Source organism: Hyla sarda, chromosome 8 (assembly GCF_029499605.1).
Source record: "Hyla sarda isolate aHylSar1 chromosome 8, aHylSar1.hap1, whole genome shotgun sequence".
Taxonomy (NCBI): domain Eukaryota; kingdom Metazoa; phylum Chordata; class Amphibia; order Anura; family Hylidae; genus Hyla; species Hyla sarda.
This window is the reverse complement of record NC_079196.1, coordinates 42,732,958-42,755,133: the sequence shown is the minus strand read 5'-3', so window position 1 is coordinate 42,755,133 and position 22,176 is coordinate 42,732,958. Positions and strand designations below refer to the sequence as shown.

General features: G+C 42.7%; 1 protein-coding gene across 4 annotated transcripts in view; it reads right to left on the bottom strand.

Annotated features, from left to right (window-relative positions):
- SLC4A10 (solute carrier family 4 member 10) overlaps positions 1 to 22,176 on the bottom strand; it is a 309,487-nt gene that overhangs the window by 153,510 nt on the left and 133,801 nt on the right. For all 4 annotated transcript variants that reach the window (XM_056535524.1, XM_056535523.1, XM_056535526.1 and 1 more), the window contains exons 3-5: positions 12,098 to 12,250; positions 4,477 to 4,615; positions 2,709 to 2,869 (exon numbers count right to left, since the gene is read on the bottom strand). In XM_056535524.1, coding sequence (XP_056391499.1) covers positions 2,709 to 2,869; positions 4,477 to 4,615; positions 12,098 to 12,250 — 453 coding nt within the window. The remainder of the gene's footprint in view (positions 1 to 2,708; positions 2,870 to 4,476; positions 4,616 to 12,097; positions 12,251 to 22,176) is intronic.

Here is a 22,176-nt window from a genome sequence, read left to right as displayed (position 1 = left end):
TACATGAAGGTTTAAGATTTTTTAATAGAAGTAATTTACAAATCTGTTTAACTTTTTGGCACCAGTTGATTTAAAAAAAAATAAGTTTTTTCACTGGAGTACCCCTTTAATGGCTTTAACCCCTTAAGGACGGAGCCCATTTTCACCTCTAGGATGAAGCACTTTTTTGCAAATCTGACCACTGTCACTTTTAGTTATCATTCTGATTCTGAGATTGTTTTTTCGTGACATATTCTACTTTAACATAGTGGTAAATTTTTGTGGTATCTTGCATCCTTTCTTGGTGAAAAATCCCAAAATTTGATGAAAAAAATAAAAATTTAGCATTTTTCTAACTTTGAAGCTCTCTGCTTGTAAGGAAAATGAATATACCAAATACTTTTTTTTTGGATTCACATATACAATATGTCTACTTTATGTTTGCATCATAAAATTGACGAGTTTTTACTTTTGGAAGACACCAGAGGGCTTCAAAGTTCAGCAGCAATTTTCCAATTTTTTACAAAATTTTCAAACTCACAATTTTTCAGGGACCAGTTCAGGTTTGAAGTGGATTTGAAGGGTCTTCATATTAGAAATACCCCACAAATGACCCCATTATAAAAACTGCACCCCCCAAAGTATTCAAAATGACATTCAGTAAATGTTTTAACCCTTTAGGTGTTTCACAGGAAAAGCAGCAAAGTGAAGGAGAAAATTCAAAATCTTCATTTTTCTCGGACACCCCCGATCCCTCTTATTTTCCGGGTCACCACTGACCCGTATGACCCGGAATCGCGCAGATCGCAGGTCTGAATTGACCTGCGATTTGCGCGCATCGCGGTCATGGGGGGGTCTCAGGACCCCCCTCGGCGATGTGCCGGGATGCCTGCTGTTACATAACAGCAGTCATCCCGGCCCGATCACCGCTACCGGTGACGCGGCGCTCCCGGAACCCCGCGACGTACATGTACGTCGCCGTGCGGCAAGTGACACTTTGCGGCGCCGTACATGTGCGTCGCTCGTCGTGAAGGGGTTAAAGGCAAAAAAAGCAAAACATATGGACATTTATGTTAATTATTCTTAATCAGTGCAAGGCATAGAAACCACTGCACAATAGAGGCAGGGCTTGGGGGAACTAATATCGGGTAGGTTATTTGTGACTGATCTGGTTACTAAGCCTGGTCAATGGTTTATGCACAAAAATGTTTCTACATTTTCACAGTGGTGTTGTGTCCACAACAGATCAATAAAGCTTACATCAATTGGTATTATCTGCACCTCAGAGTGCTGACTCCTGATGACATTCATTAAAATCTACACAGCAAAGGAATTGATCCTGATGCTAAATATTGACTAAAATTAGCAATTGTTAATGGAGCCCAATACCTCATTTAGATGGCTGCAATGCAGCTCCATTTTAGCCTATGTGGTTACAAATCCTTGCATACTTGTGAGTATAATGACCCAAACTCACAGTATCATAATCACTTACGATGCTGTTAGTTTGGGTCATTAGATCTTTGGTAGGAATAGGCCTGCCATCTGAATGGGCCGCAGACCTCATTTACACTTGTAGATTGTAGTCAGGATTTTGCATTACAATTGTAAGCAAAAGACAAGGAGTGAAACCTAGAATGATAATAAAAAAAAATGTTTATTATATCTTAATTCTCAGTATATGCTCCACATCTGCTTTTTACATGATACAGAAGGATAAACAAGGTGTACGGAATCAAGCAGATATCAATGGTTGCAGATCTGATGAATGAAGGCTTATAAACATACAATCATTTATCTCAACTCGTTTTGGGCTTATTATTGTATAATAAGTCTTCATTATTGTAAGGTACACAACTATGACTCTAGATGGAGAAACCCTGAGAAGAACTACCTCAAATTAGGAAGCAAGGTAATAACAAGGAGAGCTAAATGGAACAAAATGGCCCCTTACTAAAACAGTACAGCATTCACTAAGTGAACTAATGAATGCTATGATTTTAAGAAAAAAAAGTAATATTTTAAAGGCTGTATATAATTTTTAAGACTTTCTGACAAGGTTACATAGATACATTTTGTACAACACATGCTTGGTTCTTCAAGTAAAGACAATGAGAGGCTATCAGACGAAGGCTCACTTCTGCCACCTTGTTTTACTGATTGTTGGAGTCTGATATATCATGACTTTAGAAGGTAGCCCTAACCCTTTAAATCCTACTTTCTAAGGTTTAACAACAGAAGAAGTAGTAAAATACATCAGCAGTCAATGTACCATACTACAACACCCTTTGAACACATTCTATATACAGTGAAACCTCTCAACCTATTTGAGAAGACCACTCCCTTACCCCAACCAGATTTCCTGTGACAGTATTTCAGTTCCACCATAAATTATGGAAACCAGATATCCTCTTTGAAAAGACCACCCCTCTACAAGACCACTTTTTTTCCTGCAATTTTGGGTGGTTGCCTCAAACGAGGTTTCACTGAATTAGAAACCTATTTGGTATAATTGTAGGGTAAAGAACATGGCAAAGCAATACAAGGACTTCTGGCTGATCTGAGGTCATAATTCTACAATAAGATAAAAGGGTTAGAGAAATATTAAGGCAGCATCCGAAAAGAAAAATGAAAATACATTGCAATGTAGGAAATACTTTTTGTTAAGGTGTTGCACCATTTAGAAAGTCATCTTCACCCCAGGTAAATACAAGGAAATATTGTGGTACCTGCAATTTCTTCTAATGTGTTGGCTCTCATGTCCAATAAGACAGTTCCGTGGAGGATACAACTTCTCAACTCAAACAAGCTATGAAGAGACAATGTGGCTACATAGGGCTTGCTCCACCTCTCTCCACCATCTTCGACGTCTTCTTCAAACTTCAACCATCTGCACAAACAATTGTTGGTTAGGCACAACCAAAACTACAGACTGGTAACATGTTTTCACTTCTCTTGATGCCCTGCACTGCACAGTTAGGGGATTGTAGTTAGGGAATCTTTGTTTATCTAGGGCAGAACCTTTCCCAAAACCTAACATAAATATACAGTGCATTTAAAAGGGTACTGCAGCAAAAAATAACTTATCCCCTATCCACAGTGTATTTAACCACCGGGACCCCCCGTGATCTCCTGAACGTGCCCTGGCACGCTTACTAGGTGCGGCAAGTGTTCCATTTATTTCTATGGGAGCACTAGAGATGCCAAGTAAAGCACTCGCGTTTCTTTGGCGCTTCCATAGAGCCGGGGCCCCTTCAGGAGATCACAGGAGGTCCCAGCGGTTGGATCACACTGCGATCTGACACTTATCCCCTATCCTGCGGATAAGGAATAAGTTACTTTTCAATTCAGTACTCCTTTAATTACAATTGCATTAAAGGAAATCTTCACCTAAAGATACTGTCCAAAATAAGGGACCTCATTGACTACTACAGATGTACTGCATAGCATGGACATTACTTGACAATATTAAAGGGGTATTCCAGGCAAAAACTTTTTTTTATATATCAACTGGCTCCGGAAAGTTAAACAGATTTTTAAATTATTCAATTGTAGAGAGAAAAGAAAACCAGGGCGACTCACCATGTACGTATACTTCGAACTTTTTTATTAGTCCATGAAGGGTACAAACAGTGCAAGACACGGGTGGACAGAACACAGGGGGACGTTCGTTCGGGGCTACGGTGCCGTTTCGCAAGATATGCTTCAACTGGCCCACTGTGGGCCACTGTGGGCAACCTGAAAATTCCCTTTAAAGGGGTAGTCCCATGCCCCAGCGTTCTGAACATTTTGTTGAGAACGCTTGGAGCGGCCACGCCTCTCATGATGTCACACCACACTTCCTCCATTCATGTCTATGGTCACCACGCCCCCTCTCATAGACATGAATGGAGGGGATGTGGCATGACGTCACGATCACGGCCACCTGCTCCAAGCATTCTGAACAAAATGTACACCTTTAAAGATTGCCTGTGGCCAATCCAAATACCTAGTTTCTTTGTATCATCTTATAGCCTCAGCTGTCTTGATACCAACAGTATGATTACTTTTTTAGGTCACAAAGATTTAGTAATACTGATTGACTTTTGGTTGTACTCTCTAAATAGTCTGATGGGTGGGGACTTTATTGCAACATGAAGGGTGAATGTGAGGCCCAGGGGGTGTGAATCAGGAGGCTCAGGGGGTGTGAATCAGGAGGCTTAGGGGGTGTGAATAGGGGTTTCACAATCATTTCCTCCAATGGGATTCACCTCCCATGAGCCTCACATTTACCCTTAATGTTGCAGTAAAGTTCCTGCCCATCTGACTGTGGGATCCTAAAGGTGCAGCCACACCATTCACAGGTAAAAAAATCTATGCCATCAATAGTATGCCTTCAATGTTAACACTTAGAAAATCAATCAATGTTAACACTTAGAAAATAATTGGATCTAATAATATAGATTTATACATGAAATCTGTATGTGAAATACTAGGAAAGGTTGCATATATACTGACCTGGCCATCTCTCTCCATTCAGCGTCGTCACCCTCACGTAAGCAAATTTCATCCAGCTCTGTGAATAGATCATGGGGAATATGTTCTTCATCATCATCTTCTGTTCCCAGGATGAACTGGACCCTCTGAGATGGAGTATCTACAACCAATGGAAAAACAGGTTAAAAAACAAATATGTAACGTGTGCAGCTGTAAAACATGTTAAAGGGGTACTCCACTGGCCAGCCTTCTGGCAGCGTTCGGAACATTTATTTCCGAATACTGTGCGCACGCTAAGGGGGTCGGCCACACCCCCTTGTGACGTCAGGCCATGTCCCTCAATGCAAGTCTATGGAAGGGGCGTGGTGGCCGTCACGCCCCCTCCTATAGACTTGTATTGAGGGGGTGTTGCCTGACGTCACAAGGGGGTGTGACTGACCCCCACAGCGTGTGCACACCGTTCGGAACATTTGGCCAGTGGAGTACTCCTTTATTATTAGCAATCATTAGATTGCTAATACTGAATAATGCTATGCTATAGAATGGCCTATGGCAGGCTCTATCAGCAGATGACCTAAGGACCCACACAGAGCAGATGAGGGGACCTCTGGCAGGTATGTAAACTGATCGGACCTCCACATGTATTTCCAGGGATGCTAATCTAGTAGTGGACACATAATTCAGACTCTTAAGTGCCATGATCACTTTTATCACAGCAGTTAACCCTTTAAGGACACAGCCCATTTTGGCATTAAAGGGGTACTTCACTGGCGAGCCTTTCGTCTGCGCTTGGATGTTCCGAACGCTGTACGCACACCCCCTTGTGATGTCAGGTCACCCCTCAATGCAAGTCTATGAAAAAAGGGGCGTGGCAGCCGTTATGCCCCCTCCCATAGACTTGTATTGGGTGTGTGGTCAGACATCATGAGGGGGTGTGGTTGACCCCCGCAGCGCACGCACAGCATTCGGAACTAAGTGTTCCGGAATCAGCCTGAAGTGTACCCCTTTAACCTCTTAAGGACACAGCTCATTTTCACCTTAAGGACGCAGGCCTTTTTTGCCAATCTGACCACTGTCACTTTAAACATTAATAACTCTGGAATGCTTTTACTTATCATTCTGATTCCGAGATCGTTTTTTCGTGACATATTCTACTTTAAAATAGTGGTAAAATTTTGTGGTAACTTGCATCCTTTCTTGGTGAAAAATCCCAAAATTTTATGAAAAAGAAGACACCAAAGGGCTTTAAAGTTCAGGAGCAATTTTCCAATTTTGCACAAAATTTGATATTTTTCAGGGACCAGTTGAGTTTTGAAGTGGATTTGAAGGGTCTTCATATTAGAAATACCCCATAAATAACCCCATTATAAAAACTACACCCCCCAAAGTATTCACAATGACATTCAGTCAGCGTTTTAACCCTTTAGGTGTTTCACAGGAATAGCAGCAAAGTGAAGTAGAAAATTCAAAATCTTCATTTTTTACACTCGCATGTTCTTGTATACCCAATTTTTTAATTTTTGCAAGTGGTAAAAGGAGAACATTTTTACTTGTATTTGTAGGCCAATTTCTCTCGAGTAAGCACATATCTCATATGTCTATGTAAAGTGTTCGGCAGGCGCAGTAGAGGGCTCAGAAGGGAAGGAGCGACAAGGGGATTTTGGAGAGAACATTTTTCTGAAATGGTTTTTGGGGGGCATGTCACCTTTAGGAAGCCCCTAGGGTGTCAAAACAGCAAAAAAAAAACACATGGCATCACATTTTGGAAACTAGACCCATTGGGGAACATAACAAGGGGTAAAGTGAACCTTAAGGGGTTCACGACTTTTGCATATGTTAAACATTTTTTTTTTTACCTAAAATGCTTGGTTTCCCAAAAATTTTACATTTTTACAAAGGGTTAAAGTAGAAAATACCCCCCAAAATTTGAATTCCAATTTCTCCCGATTCAGAAAACACCCCATATGGGGGTGAAAAGTGTTCTGCTGGCGCACTACAGGTCTCAGAAGAGAAGGAGTCACATTTTGGCTTTTTGGAAGAAAATTTTGCTCTGGGGGCATGCTGCATTTAGGAAGCCTCTATGGTGCCAGGACAGTAAAAAAAAAAAAAAAACACATGGCATCACATTTTGGAAACTAGACCCCCTTGGGGAACGTAACAAGGGGTAAAGTGAACCTTATTACCCCACAGGGGTTTCACAACTTTTGCATATGTAAAAAAAAATTCCTAAAATGCTTGGTTTCCCAAAAATGTTACATTTTTAAAAAGGGTAATAGCAGAAAATACCCCCCAAAATTTTAAGCCCAATTTCTCTTTATTCAGAAAACACCCCATAGGTGGATGTTAAGTGCTCTGCTGGTGCACTACAGGTCTCAGAAGAGAAGGAGCAAAATTTGGCTTTTTGAAATTGGTTTGGGGGGCATGTTGCCTTTAGCATGTCCCCAGGGTGCCAGAACAGCACAAAAACCCACATGGCATAATATTTTGGAAACTAGACCCCTCAAGGAACGTAACAAGGGGTATAGTGAGACTTAACTCCTCACAGGTGTTTGACGACTTTGTGTTGAAGTTGGAAATGAAAATGGAAAATTTGATTTTTAACACTAAAATGATGGTGTTACCCCCAATTTTACTTTTATACAAGAGATAATAGGTGGAAATGGACCCCAAAATTTGAAGTCCAATTTCTCCTGATTAAGAAAACACTCCATAGGTGGACATTTAGTGCTCTGCTGGCGCACTTCAGGTCTCCGAACAGAAGAATATATAGAAAATAATTTGTGGCACACTATCAAATAAATGGTTTAGCGGTAAAATGAAAAAAATTTGCGGCACACTGTACCACATATTTTGCTGGAATGGTTTTGGGGTACAATGAAAATAATTTGCGACACCCTGTACCACATATTTTGCTGGAATGGTTTTGGGGTACAATGAAAATAATTTGCGGCACACTGTTCCACATATTTTGCTGGAATGGTTTTGGGGTACAATGAAAATAATTTGCGGCACACTGTACCACATATTTTGCTGGAATGGTTTTGGGGTACAATGAAAATAATTTGCGGCACACTGTACCACATATTTTGCTGGAATGGTTTTGGGGTAAAAAGAAAAATAATAGGTGGCACACTAGGCCACAGATTCTAATAAAATGGGGGGGGGGGGTAAAATTAACTAAGAAAAAACAGTGGCATGTGATGTGATACACGGGGGCTAAGATGGATCAAATTTAAATTGCAGGGATGTGTGATAAATTTTAAAGCATGGGATGCACAGTCCCGGCTGAATGGGGCAGGTCTCGCACTGGTACGTAGTGTCCCGCTGGATCCCTCTTTTATAGCAGACCCCGCACTTCTTTTGGGTCCTCCCCTTCTTCCCAGTGTGGGGGATTTCACTGGGGAAATTCTGCCCTGGCACAATCCGTGAGGACTCGGAAGTGCTGGGGCCTGCACCTTCCTGGTCCCCAAATATCAGGTTCCTTATGACCACCTCCTGAAACTCCAAGAATGTCCCACTCTGGCTGGCATGTCGGTACAGGACAAAGGCGTTATATAAGGCCATCTGTACCATATGCACAGCCAGTTTCTTATACCACGCCCTTGTCTTTCTCATGGCGCTGTATGGCTTTAGCACCTGGTCAGACAAGTCCACCCCTCCCATGAACTTGAGACTGCATCCTGGCTTATGAATTTCTGTAGGGGCCCCACGTACAGAAACCGGGGTGGTGGCGTGGCCATGTATTGTGGTGAGTACAAGGACCTCTCTCTTGTCCTTGTATCTGACACACAATATGCCATCGTTGCACAGTGCCCTGCTCTCATGCTTCTGCATGGGGTGTGCCAGCAGAGGTTTGGGGAGGCCTCTCTGGTTTTTACGGACAGTGCCACATGCTACTGTCCCACGTGCAGTGAGGCACTTGAATAGGGGGACGCTGGTGTAGAAATTGTCCAGGTAGAGGTGGTATCCCTGGTCTAGTATGGGGTGCACCAAATCCCATACTATCTTGCTTGTAATTCCCAGGACAGGGGGGCACTCTGGGGGTTCAATTGACGAGTCTTTCCCCTCATATACATGAAACCGGTATGTGTATACTGATTATCTTTCACAGAGCTTGTACATCTTTACCCCATACCGTGCCCTTTTGCTGGGCAGGTACTGGCGGAATTGTAGCCTGCCCTTGAAGTGCACCAGGGACTCCTCAATTGATATTTCCCTTTCTGGGACATATGCCGCCTGGAACACAGCATTTAGGTGGTCTATATGCGGCCAAATTTTATATAGCCGGTCATAGTTAGGGTGGTCTCTAGGTGGACAAGTGGCATTATCATTATAATGCAGAAACCTCATTATCTGCTCAAAACATGTCCTGCTCATCGCCATGCGGTACATGGGAGTGTTATACAGCAGGTCGTGGCTCCAGTATAGCGGATACTGGGTTTCTTCAGAAGCCCCATGCTGAGCATTATACCCCAAAATGTTGCCATCTCTGATGGGGTCACAGGGGTCCACCTATTCGGATGAACGTGGGGTGTGCAGTAATATATTGGTTGGCGTAGATGTTTGTTTGCGCAACCAAATGCTCTAGCAGATGATCAGTGAAAAAGAACTTAAAAAAGTATTTTTCTGCCAACCCAGCAAATGGGAATTGCATCCCTGCATTCCCTGTAAACCCATGAATTTGGGGTGTAAAATGGCCTGGGTCTACCCATGTGTAGTCAGAGGGCTCCGAAAGCCTAGATGGGCCTGGTAACGCAGCGGCCACTGCAGTGGCCTGCCTGCGTCGCCTCCTTGGGGGTGGCACGTCCGAGGATGAGGATGAAGATGAGGATGAGATTAGGAATGTAGGGTCCCCATCATCGCTCACAGACTCTGTCTCTGAGGCCAAAAATTCATAGGCCTCCTCCAGCGAATACATCCGCTGTGATGTGCCTGACATGTTGTGCACTTAGGTGTACACAACACAAAAAACAGGGGGTGACTACAAAGGGGTGACAGGAAAGGGTTTACTTCTTTTTTTTTTTTTTTTACTTTTTATAACAAGGGGATGACAACAGGATCAGTGACAAGGGGCGATGATCACAGGTGACACAGGGGCGACGATCACAGGTGACACAGGGGCGACGATCACAGATGACACAGGGGCGACGATCACAGGTGACACAGGGGCGACGGTCTTAGATGACAGCAGACAGAAAACTCAGGTGACACAGGGGCGACTGACAGTGATAGTGGACGGCTGATTTATATTGAAATATACTAATCAGCATGCCACAGCTACCACCGGGGACAGGGAGCGACGGTCTCAGGGGGTGATCACTGGAGGGTGATCAAAGGACAGGTGAATGGGTGGTTTTAAGCTCTTTTTTTTACTTTTTAATTATAGCAGCGGAGATCACCGGCAGCTTCACTATGCAGAGCCACACAGTGAAGCCAGGCTCTGATCGCAGAGCCTGTCAGGGAAAAAGCCAGTATGAGCGATCGCACAGCGGGATCGCTCTAACTGGTCCCTCAACATGTCACAGCGATCCACTGCTGCCGATAGCAGCGGAGATCGCCGGCGGCTTCACTGTGCAGAGCCGCACAGTGAAGCCAGGCTCTGATCGCAGAGCCTGTCAGGGAAAAAGCCAATCAGAGCGATCGCACAGCGGGATCGCTCTGACTGGTCCCTGAACATGTCACAGCGATCCCCTGCTGCCAATGGCAGAGCCGCACAGTGAAGCTATTAATAAAGGACGTATGCATACGTCCAGTTGCACGAACCTGTCAGCAGCTGGGACGTATGCATACCTCCTGTAGCAGGAAAGGGTTAAGGGCCAGGCCAATTTTATTTTTGCATTTTCATTTTTTCCTTCTCACCTAACTCTCTCCTAACGTTTTTTCCTTCTCATAACTTTTATATTTCCATCCACAGACCCATATGAAGGCTTGTTTTTTACGTGACAAATTGTTATTTGTAATGGCATCACTCATTTTACCATAAAATGTATTTTATTTGTGTGAGGAAATTGAAAACTGAAATTTTTCACATTTTGGAGGGTCTCGTTTTTTATGCTGTACACTTTACTTAAAAAAATGACATTTTCTTTATTTTGTGGGTCAATCCAAATGAAATGATACATACTTTTCTATTATTGTACTACTTCAAAAAAAAATGAAAATAACCTCAAAACTTTTTTTCTTTGTACAAAATAAGTATGTTTAAAATTGCCCTATTTTGACCACCTATAACTTTCAAATTTTTCCGTGTACAGGGCGGTATGAGGGCTGATTTTTTGCGCTGTGATCTGAAGTATATCTGTGTATTTGATCGCATTTTATCTTTTTTTTTCTGGAATGTGATGTGACCAAAACAAAGCAATTTTGGACTGTTTTACATAATATTTTGATACATCATTTACGCACGCGGCAATACCAAATATGTGAATACGTTTTTTGTACGCTTTCTGGGGGTAAAATGGGAAAAAGGGGCAGTTTTTTCATATATTTTTTAAACTTTTTAAAGGGTACTCTTTATAGCAATCCTTTAATTGCTAATACTTTTCAATGTTATGCATAGGAATAGAACTGATCAGTATTATCGGCGATCTTCTTCTCTGGTTTGTTAGATGTCAGACCAGAGAAGAAGACGCCGGGGGTTGACGGTGCCGCGGGCGATCAGATCAGCCATTTTAAGTTCTGAACGGCATCTGCATTGATCACGGAATCTGATGGGTCAATGGCAGACATCAGTGTGATCGCCGGGACTTGCCGTGCATGATGCGAGCACCGCCCGTATAAGATGTAAATGTACGTACTGGTGCGCTAAGTTCCAGCGCATCAGGATGTACATTTACGTCCTATGTCCTTAAGTGGTTAATGGCGGACATCGGCGGGATCGCCGATATCCGTCAATAAGTGTGAGTACACGGCCATTGATAGCAGATGTCACTCACAGTCTATAAAGTCTTCGGCACATGAGGCAAGTGATTGCCTACCACGCCATAGGAACATGAGCAGTAGATTTAAGGGTGAGTAAAGGTTTTTTTGTTTTTATGTCATTTCAAGCCTGTAGTCTATTTAGAATATAAAAACTAGTTCCAAACTTTTGATCCCTGCAAACAATACAAGCAATACAAACTACTGGACCTGAAAAAGGTGATGATACTGAGAAATATAAATGTAATGCAAGAAAATATAATGCTTGTCATACAACAATACAATACAGTACAATACAATAAATATGCTAAATAACTATTCCTAGTACAATTAGTACTAAAACCATGAAAAGCAGTACATCCATTTTATATGTCCACAATACAATGTACAAGCATTTTCTGATTTTATAAAAAAATAAATCTTAAACATTAAATAATTAAAAGTAATGCAATTTTGTACTACACCATTTTTAAGATATCTGCTTGTTAATGATGAATTTGATTATCATTCCAAACCAGCACAGTGTATGAACTTGTAAGGAACCAACTTGTTCGACTGTTTTCACAATTCCCATAGATTTAGCGAAATGAGGGGAAGATCCATATTTAGTTACTTGAAAGTTGTTGATTTGGCTTACATTATATACACCTGAATTAAAATGAGGGGAAAGTTAAACTTCACCATTTGCACTGTTTTCTTATTAAAATGAACAGATATGTCTTACCATATGTAGGAGAGTCCCGCCCATCTTCTAGACCTGAATCCCGTTCCCGGTCTCTTTTTCTGTGTTTGTGTCCACGATGTCGGTGACTGTGACGACGATGACTTTTACGGCCTCCAAGAGGTACATGAACTCCAATGAACAACGTGCGATGACCTTAAAAAAAAAATGTAGAGAATTATTGGGGTACTGGAGCATAGTAATATTGAGAATATGATCCAATCTACAGTATATCCCCTGCATACTTCTACAAGAGTCAAGAGATTATTGTCTAATGCTTGTTGAGATGTATGTGATAAACGAAAAGCATATTGAAGCTCATTAATTGAGCTAAATGAAGTGCAGAGAAGAGTAGAACAAACACATATTTCTTAACACTTGACTGACACTTACAACACAACGTATTTGCATTGTATTTTGGTTTCCCCACTGAATAGTATAATGATCAGAATCCTGACAAATGAACCCTATGATTTTAACACAGAAATATCACTTGATGCTAGCTGCTGGCTTCCAAGAGGTTTGTGAATATTTTGCACACCATATCCTTGTTCTGGGATTTTCTGAATTACAATAAAGCATTTGATAAAGGAACCATTTTTTGAATGTGAATTAACCCCTTAAGGACTCAGCCCATTTTGGCCTTAAGGACTCTGACAATTTAATTTTTACGTTAAAATTTTTCCCTCCTCGCCTTCTAAAAATCATAACTCTTTTATATTTTCATCCACAGACTAGTTTGAGGGCTTGTTTTTTGCGCGACCAGTTGTCATTTGTAATGGCATAACTTATTATATCATAAAATGTATGGCGCAACCAAAAAACACTATTTTTGTGGGGAAATGAAAAAGAAAAATGCAATTTTGTTAATTTTGGAAGGTTTCGTTTTCACACCGTACAATTTATGGTAAAAATGACATGTGTTCTCTATTCTGAGGGTCAATACGATTAAAATGATACCCATTATTACATACTTTTCTATTATTGTTGTGCTTAAAAAAAATCACAAACTTTTTAACCAAATTAGTACGTTTATAATCCCTTTATTTTGATGACCTATAACTTTTTTATTTTTCCGTATAAGTGGCGGTGTGGGGGCTCATTTTTTGCGCCATGATCTGTACTTTTTTTTGATACCACATTTGCATATAAAAAACTTTTAATACATTTTTTATAATTTTTTTTTTAATAAAATGTTTTTAAAAAGTAGCAATTTTGGACTTTTTTTTTTTCGTTTACACCGTTCACCGTACGGGATCATTAACATTTTATTTTAATAGTTCGGACATTTACGCACGCGGCGATACCAAATATGTCTATAAAAAATGTTTTTTACGCTTTTTGGGGGTAAAATAGGAAAAAACAGACGTTTTACTTTTTTATTGGGGGAGGGGATTTTTCACTTTTTTTTTACTTTTACATTTTTTTTAACATTTTTTTTTTACACTTGAATAGTCCCCATAGGGGACTATTCATAGCAATACCATGGTTGCTAATACTGATCTGTTCTATGTATAGGACATAGAACAGATCAGTGTTATCTGCGATCTTCTGCTCTGGTCTGCTCGATCTCAGACCAGAGCAGGAGACGACGGGAGCCGGAAGGAGGAAGGTGAGGGGACCTCCGTGTGGCGTTCTGAATGATCGGATCCCCGCAGCACCGCTGCGGGCGATCCGATCATTCATTGAAATCGCGCACTGCCGCAGATGCCGGGATCTGTATTGATCCCGGCACCAGTGCCGTCGGGTCCCTGGCTGCGATCAGCAGCCGAGATCAGCCGCGCATGACACGGGCATCGCTCCGATGCCCGCGGTTATGCACAGGACGTAAATGTACGTCCTGGTGCGTTAAGTACCACCGCACCAGGATGTACATTTACGTCCTGCGTCCTTAAGGGGTTAAATTTGCTGTGTCCCATCTACCAGCTGATGCAATCTTAAAGGTGTTGTGCTTCTGCAGAATCTATCCTGACAAGTGAGTTATACTTGTCTAATATATCAAGAGTTAAGTTGTACAAGGGTTAACTTTTCTGTACTGCCACTATTGGAAATATGTAATGATTTATGAGAATTGGGTCACATTAGGTTTCTGCGCCAGAAGTCCGCAAGTATTTCTGAGAGTTTTCTTAGTCAAACTCTCTGTCTCCAGAGGGCTGAAACTAAGTCTAAACCAGTTACCATAGTGAATAATCTACTTAGGCTAGAGAGTGGTCTAGTCCTGGCCTAACCAGTGAGGCAGCTCTTGCGAGTTGTTTTTTGCCAGCAAAGCCTGCTGTACAGCAAGGTAGCTTAGCCATGGCTCTATCCAAGTTCAATTCTGATGATGTCACAGTGCTCAGAGCAGGGTTCGTAGATCCGCCCATTCCCCAAGCAACTAATTTGCATCTTCCTATGAATTACAGCAGAACGCAGCGACGGTTCGGGGCGTGGTAAGTATCATTTTGATCAGCATGACAGGTTAGTGTGGGTGATGCTGATAACAGACTTCCTTTAAGTAAAGATTGCTGTTTTCGAGTTTACCGCCATGTGTTTAGATCAAGTGCTTTCCATATACCATTATTAGTACACCAGCACACAGACACCACACAATAGTGTACTCCAGGGTTAAAGGGGTACTCCGCCCCTAGACATCTTATCCCCTATCCAAAAGGATAGGGGATAAGATGTCAGATCGCCAGGGTCCCGCTGCTGGGGACCCTCGGGATCGCCGCTGCGGCACCCCGCTATCATTACTGCACAGAGCGAGTTCGCTCTGCGCGTAATGACGGGCAATACAGGAGCCGGAGCATCGTTACGTCATGGCCCGCCCCCTCAATACAAGTCTATGTCCATGCAATAATAGGTGCTACCCCTTTGGACAGGTCAGGGAAAATAGGACATTCGGCAATTTAAGCACTTAGTGCTGCAGGTGCTGGAGCTAGTAAAAGTCTTTCCACAATTAGAATTAACTTGATATAGTCATTGTTTTTACTGCAAAGACAGCTGTGTGTCTGGATTGGAATAATATCAGTTGAAAGTATTTGATGGCAGAATTTTTGCAGCGCTGGAGGCCCCCTTTTTTGAGCCCACTTTACCCTGTCGGCACAGGGCTAGGTGTAAGCGGTCTCAAAGCTGGGGGTTTACTGTTGTATAATCGGTTGCTCTGTTTAAGAGCCTGAGAACCTCGCTACCTCCGAAAGCGCGGAGACCAATGTGCGGGGTTATGAGCGCAATGATGTTAAACACAATAACACAGAGAGTTCACAATTTGTAATCCTTCGAACCTTGCTAGTGCCCGGTAGTGTGGGGATAAGTGCGCGGGGGTTCTGAATGAGCAGTGATGTGGCATTATGTGCCTCTTACCGGCTTCTTCGCTGTAGCTAGCCAGCGGAGCGGGGGATGGTTCCTGATTAATTTTGGAATCCATGCAGAAGATTCCTAGGTTCAAAGTCCTCCTTTGTGTCCACAAGTGGTGGTGTGAGGATAAGAGTGTTCTCGGGCTAGACGCGTTTCAGGGAGCCTTGTCCCCTTTTTCAATAGCAGTGAGAACTGAATGTCTAATATTGCTAAGTTGAAAACATTTGGAAGTCTCACAGTAAATGCAGCCATTACTAAAGGATATTGGGAAACTTCCTTGGTTAGTATAGCTAGCATACTTGGTTACAAGCGACTAACACATTTACAATGCCTGAATAAATTAAACAGTCTGGTCAATAATTTAGGATATAATCTTTATTCTTTATCTCTATTTTGTCTCCCTGAGTGCATAGTAACATACTGTAAAACTAATTAATTTGCTTTAGTTGGTGTCAGTGCACAAGTTTTCATTGGTTTATATTTGCTGCTAGTTTAACGTTTTCCTGATTTACCAATGACCTTGGTGACTTGTAATATTCTCCTAATCTACAGTATAGTACGTTACCCCCTCCACCCACGCTGAATAGACTGTGCTTTGTAAAACACTCGCTTGAATTGAAATCATGAGAATTTTGTGTAAGTCTGATAATCTTTCAATAGGCTGTAAACAATTACTTAATACATATGTACAATGCACATAGATTGTAATGAGAACATGACTGCGAAAACATATAGTCAGCGCATGGATTAGACTACAATGTCACCTTCAGCAATCACTTCACATTAAGTAAGGTAATTACAGCCGACCGGTTTTAATCAGGTAGCACATTTCTGGGATAACTAAGACAAAAGTATATTGTTCATGTACGATCTACACACAGGGACCATAAGCTGCTTTTAGTTTTGGTTCGCTTTTGCTGTGATCTTTACAACAGTTTTTTACACACAAATTCCTAATCTGACAGGGATAAAAGAAACGTGGAAAAAAATATAAACATTTTTCGAGGATAAGCAGAAGGATCTATTAAAGTGGTTGTCTGATAGTCAAGACCTGTTACTTCATGAGCAGCCACTGTCACTGCCAATGGCAGCATCCAGAAGCGAGTCAATTGGAAGCTTCCTCCAGTCTTACTTCAGGTCCTGTCCTCCTTCACAGTCCTACTGGTTTGGTCCATAGCTCTCCTGTTGGGGCTGCAAAGTGGTGTTAGGTTTCTAAACCAACCAGTGTCTGAAGATGACGCCAGGGCAGCAGCCTATTTAAAGAGGACTTTTACCGCCATGTTGATTGAACTTCATATCCTGTCCTGGCTCTCTGTGCTGTTGTTCCTGAGCTTGACATCAGCCTTTTTTGTGGATTTTGCTCCTACTTTGCCCTTTGGATTGTTGCCTACTTCTGGCTCTGGCTCTTGATTCTGTGCCAGACTACACTCCTGTCTGTGCATTTCTAAATATGCCTACCACAAATCAGTAACCATTCTGAGGACTATGACCTGGGTTCACTTGCATTAAAATATATGTCTGTGACAATCAGAAAAAGAAAAAGAAGCAGAATTGAATTGGCACTGAATATACTACTGCTATAGATGCAACATTGCTAGTATGCAGACAATGAATGTAGATGGAGCATGTAAAAACCCAATAACGATCCTAGAAGGTGCTGCACAGAAACTGAGAATATTCCAAATGTGTAGGTACCAAGAAAATAGAATGTGGAGCACTCACCCGGTACGTGTCCTCAAGGGGTGTCTGGTCATCGAACAGGATCTTCCGCAGGGAGGCGGTAGGTGGAACGGGGGGAGCTCTGACGCCAGCCACGGTCCGTATCACGCCAAAGGGCGTTTCGTCAGGCCTGCCTATTGGGGCAATACAGACCGTGGCCGGCGTCTGAGCTTTCCCCGTTCCATCTACCGCCTCCCTCCTGAAGACTCTGTTCGGTGACCAGCCACCCCTTGAGGACACGTACCGGGTGAGTGCTCCGCTTTCTATTTTCTTGGTACCTACACAAAGTATATATGTCATTGTGGAGGTTAAGGGTTAAGATTTGGGTATCAGGTCTAATCTCCACCAAACAGATTATGGTTAAACCACATCTTATGGACATGACTGTAACACTAAATAAAACCACTTTTGTGTTTCAACAGACATCCTCTGTCAGCATTTTATCAAAGTTTTCTATATTGATTTATTGGGAATCCCACAACTTGCCAAGGATTGTCAATCAATGTACCATACACTAGGAACTGTGGATGAGATTTTTCAAAATCTGTGTAGAAGAAGAATGGTGCGGTTGCCCATAGCAACCAGATTGGTTCTTTATTTTTCACAGGCCTTTTAAAAAAATTAAAGAAGCGATCTGATTGGTTGGGCAACTGTTCAACTTTTCCTCTGCACAGGTTTTGATAAATCTCCCCCTGTGTTTTTAGCAATTTTGTACTGACTGAACCTAAGTGGCCTACATACCTGTTTACATAATACACTGCTCATAAAAATAAAGGGAACACTAAAATAACACATCCTAGATCTGAATGAATGAATTAATTGTATGAAATACTTTCCTCTTTACATGACAACCAAATTACACAAAAATTATCAATGGAAATCAAATCTATCAACCCATGGAGGTCTGGATATGGAGTCACACTCAAAATCAAACTGGAAAACCGCACTACAGGCTGATCCAACTTTGATGTAATGTCCTTAAAACGAGTCAAAATGAGGCTCAGTAGGCCTCCACGTGCCCGTATGACCTCCCTACAATGCCTGGACATGTTCCTGATGAGGTGGCAGATGGTCTCCTGAGGGATGTCCTCCCAGACCTGGACTAAAGCATTCGCCAACTCCTGGACAGTCTGTGGTGTAACGTGGCATTGCTGGATGGAGCAAGACATTATTTCCCAGATGTGCTCAATCGGTTTCAGGTATGGGGAACGGCGGGCCAGTCCATAGCTTACACACTCCAGCCACATGAGGTCTAGCATTGTCTTGCATTAGGAGGAACCCAGGGCCAATAGCACCAGCATATGGTCTCACAAGGGGTCTGAGGATCTATTGGCAGTCAGGCTACCTCTGGCAAGCACTTGGAGGGTCCCCCAAAGAAATTCCACCCCACACCATTACTGACCCACTGCCAAACTGGTCATGCTGGAGGATGTGGCAGGCAGCAGTACGTTCCCCATGGCATCTCCAGACTCTATCACATCTGTCACAAGTGCTTAGTGTAAACCTGCTTTCATATGTGAAGAGCAAAGGGCGCCAGTGACGAATATGCCAATCTTGGTGTTCTCTGTCAAATGCCAAACGTCCTGCACGGGGTTGGGCTGTAAGCACAAGCCCCACCTGTGGATGCCAGGCCCTCATACCACCCTCATGGAGTCTGTTTCTGACCGTTTGAGTGGACACATGCACATTTGCAGCCTGATGGAGGTCATTTTGCAGGGCTCTGGCAGTGTTCCTCCTGCTCTTCCTTGCACAAAGGCGGAGGTAGCGGTCCTGCTGCTTGGTTGTTGTCCCCCTACGGCCTCCTCCACGTCTCCTGATGTACTGGCCTGTCTCGTGGTAGCGCCTCCATGCTCTGGACACAGCAAATGTTCTTGCCACAGCTCGCATTGATGTGCCATCCTGGATGAGCTGCAATACCTGAGCCACTTGTTTGGGTTGTAGACTCTGTCTCATGCTACCACTAGAGTGAAAGCACCGCCCAGCATTCAAAAGTAACCAAAACATTAGCCAAGAAGCATAGGATCTGAGAAGTGGTCTGTGGTCACCACCTGCAGAACCACTCCTTTATTGGGCGTGTCTTGCTAATTGCCTATAATTTCCACCTGTTGTCGGTTCCATTTGCACAACAGCATGTGAAATTGATTGTCAGTCAGTGTTTCTTCCTGAGTGGACAGTGTGATTTCACAGAAGTGTCATTGACTTGGAGTTACATTGTGTTGTTTAAGTGTTCCCTTTATTTTTTTTAACAGTTTATTATATGACATGGCATCACCTCTTTTGGGTGCAAAATGGTCCCATAGTGCGAGATTTATAAAAACCTGTCCAGAGGAAAAGTTGCCCAGTTGCCCATAGCATCCAATCAGATTGCTTCGTTCATTTTTAACAAGGCTACTGAAAAGAAGTGATTCATTGGTTGCTATGGGCAACTGGGCAACTTTTCCTCTGGACAGGTTTTGATAAATCTCCATTATGTTTCCCTTGACCTCCTTCCTGGCTATATTGTGCAGTCTCCAATGGGGTATTCCAGCCATAGACATTTTATTCCCTATCCAAAGGATAGGGGATGAGATGTCTATGGCCAGAGTACCCCTTTAAAGAGCTGGGACATGCCTTTGTGGGAGCTTCTAATCTGCTATACCTAAAAAAAAAAGAGCTTCCATGGTTGAAACAATAAGGCTTTGGTGGTGGTTTTTAAAGGGGTTCTCCGGTGCTTACACATCTTATCCCTTATCCAAAGGATAGGGGATAAGATGCCTGATCGCGGGAGTCCCGCAGCTGGGGATGCCCACGATCATGCACGCGGCACCCCATTTGTAATCAGTCCCCAGAGCGTGTTCGCTCCGGGTCTGATTACAAACGGGGTGCCGCGTGCATGATCGCGGGCGTCCCCAGCTGTGGGACTCCCGCGACCAGGAATCTTATCCCCTATAAGGAGATAAGATGTCTAAACACCGGAGAACCCCTTTAAATCGTACCCGTCAGATCCAACAAAAAAACTTTTTTGTTTTAATATATCACTCAGTACCCAATCCTGACCACGTACATCTAATTTTATGTGTCTAGCACTTTTATTTATTTATTTATTACACTTTAAATTAAGCTCACTAGTCTGAATTCCTCTCAAAGGGAGGGGGCGTGGCCTCACTGTGCAGGTCTCCGCCCCCTCCCTCAGTATGCTGTCTGCTCACATCTCCCCTAGCATTAGCAAAACTACAAGTCCCACTGACAGTAGCGGGACACAAGCTGACAGTGGGAGGATTTTTCCTCCAGCTGTGAGCCCTGCGCTCACAGCTGTCAATCAAGGTGGTGTGTCCATGACATAGGTGATGACGCATGGACACAGCAGGACTAGTATGCATCCAAGCAGGCAGGGGGGTAGTTCTTTGACTGGCTTTTTCAGTACGAGATACTGAAAATGTTCTAATGAAAGCAATTGCAAAACCTATTGATTATACATGCTTTACAACATATCAAAAGTTTTTGTATCTGACAGTTCCCATTAAAGAAAGGACCGTTCAGCTACATAAGGGACAAACTCTAGTCATGATCTTTCCTCAGCCCTTGAAAACCTAATTTAACAAAGAGAACTGATCTCACTTTCTGGTAAAGTCTCAAGTAAGGGACTATATCCAAGCATCCTGGCTTGGCTCTGACCTTTAATAATCCTCTCACTGCTGTCTCAGAGGAGCCCATGCCAAAGTTTAGCCAAAGAATGGAATTGTAGCTGGACCCAAGTCACTATTGTGAGACTCAGGAGCAGCAGAAAACTTTATGGAGTACAATCTATACCGAGACTTCAAGAACCTCTATGTTTTACTTCCATCAGTGAATCACTAATTCCTCAGGATAACACCAGACACAACACTGTACAAGTCCACTCCACTTCCTAATTCTTTAGCATTCCAGCATTCTGCCATTTTATGGTTGCCTCAGATTAGATGACATTCCCAATCTAAAAATCAGATGTACAGTCAGATTGCTTGCTGCCTTACTGACCTGGTTTACACTCACAGTACCCAGAGTTTGCAGACGTCTTCTCCAAGAAAGAAGAAGAGACATACGGTGATATTCAAGATATAAGCCATAATATATAACATATGTGGACAGACATTCATATAAATTCGGAGATCCGTTCTGCTGGGAGTAGTGCTGATAACCATTAATCTACAGGTCCTAAAAATTGCTTTAGGGGATAGGGTACGATTGTCTATGACAAATATCCATTAAAAGTTGCATCTTGCAAGGAAATCCATGTTTTATTGAGCCATTCCATGTACTGAGACCCATTTGTCTAGTTACAGTCTATCTGGATCTTCAATATTTTACAGATATCCTTCTGATCCCCTGGTCATTAACAGGATCAAGATGCCTTGTGCTTATTCCCCAAAATCCTCTGCAGATTGAACAAATTATGGACTGCAAGAAGGTCTGGACAACTATTTCAGGTTGTCAAAGGGGTACACCGCTGGCCAGAGGTCGGAACATTTAGCTCCAAACGCTGTGTGCGCGCTGAAGTGTTGGTCACGCCCCATCAGGACATCACGCCACACCACCTCAATGCAAGTCTATGGGAGGGGGTGTGATGTCTGCCACATCCCCTCCCATAGACTTGCATTGAGGGGGCGTGGCCTACACCCGCTGCGCACACACATCGTTCGGAACTAAATGTTAAGGCAACCAGCACCTGGTGAATTAACTTTAAAAAAAAGAGAGCTCCTAAGGTTCCAAAGGTTATCTTTTTTGGATCTTCGGGGTTTTTATAGGGCCAGAACCTGGGCTAACCAGAGTACCAGAGGATTAGTCTGATCCATAATAAAAAATGAAGTCTAAATAATAATAACAAACAATGCTGCCTAAAGAAAGTGTGACTAAGATTTACTGAGCCGCACTGTCATATTAATTTGAAACTACTATTCTCTAGTGCGCAAAACATTATCAAAGGCTGTTCTTTGAGAACTCAATGTTCTACATAAAGCATTTCCCCAAGCCTTGCCCAAGATCATTATGAAAAATACAGTAACATAATA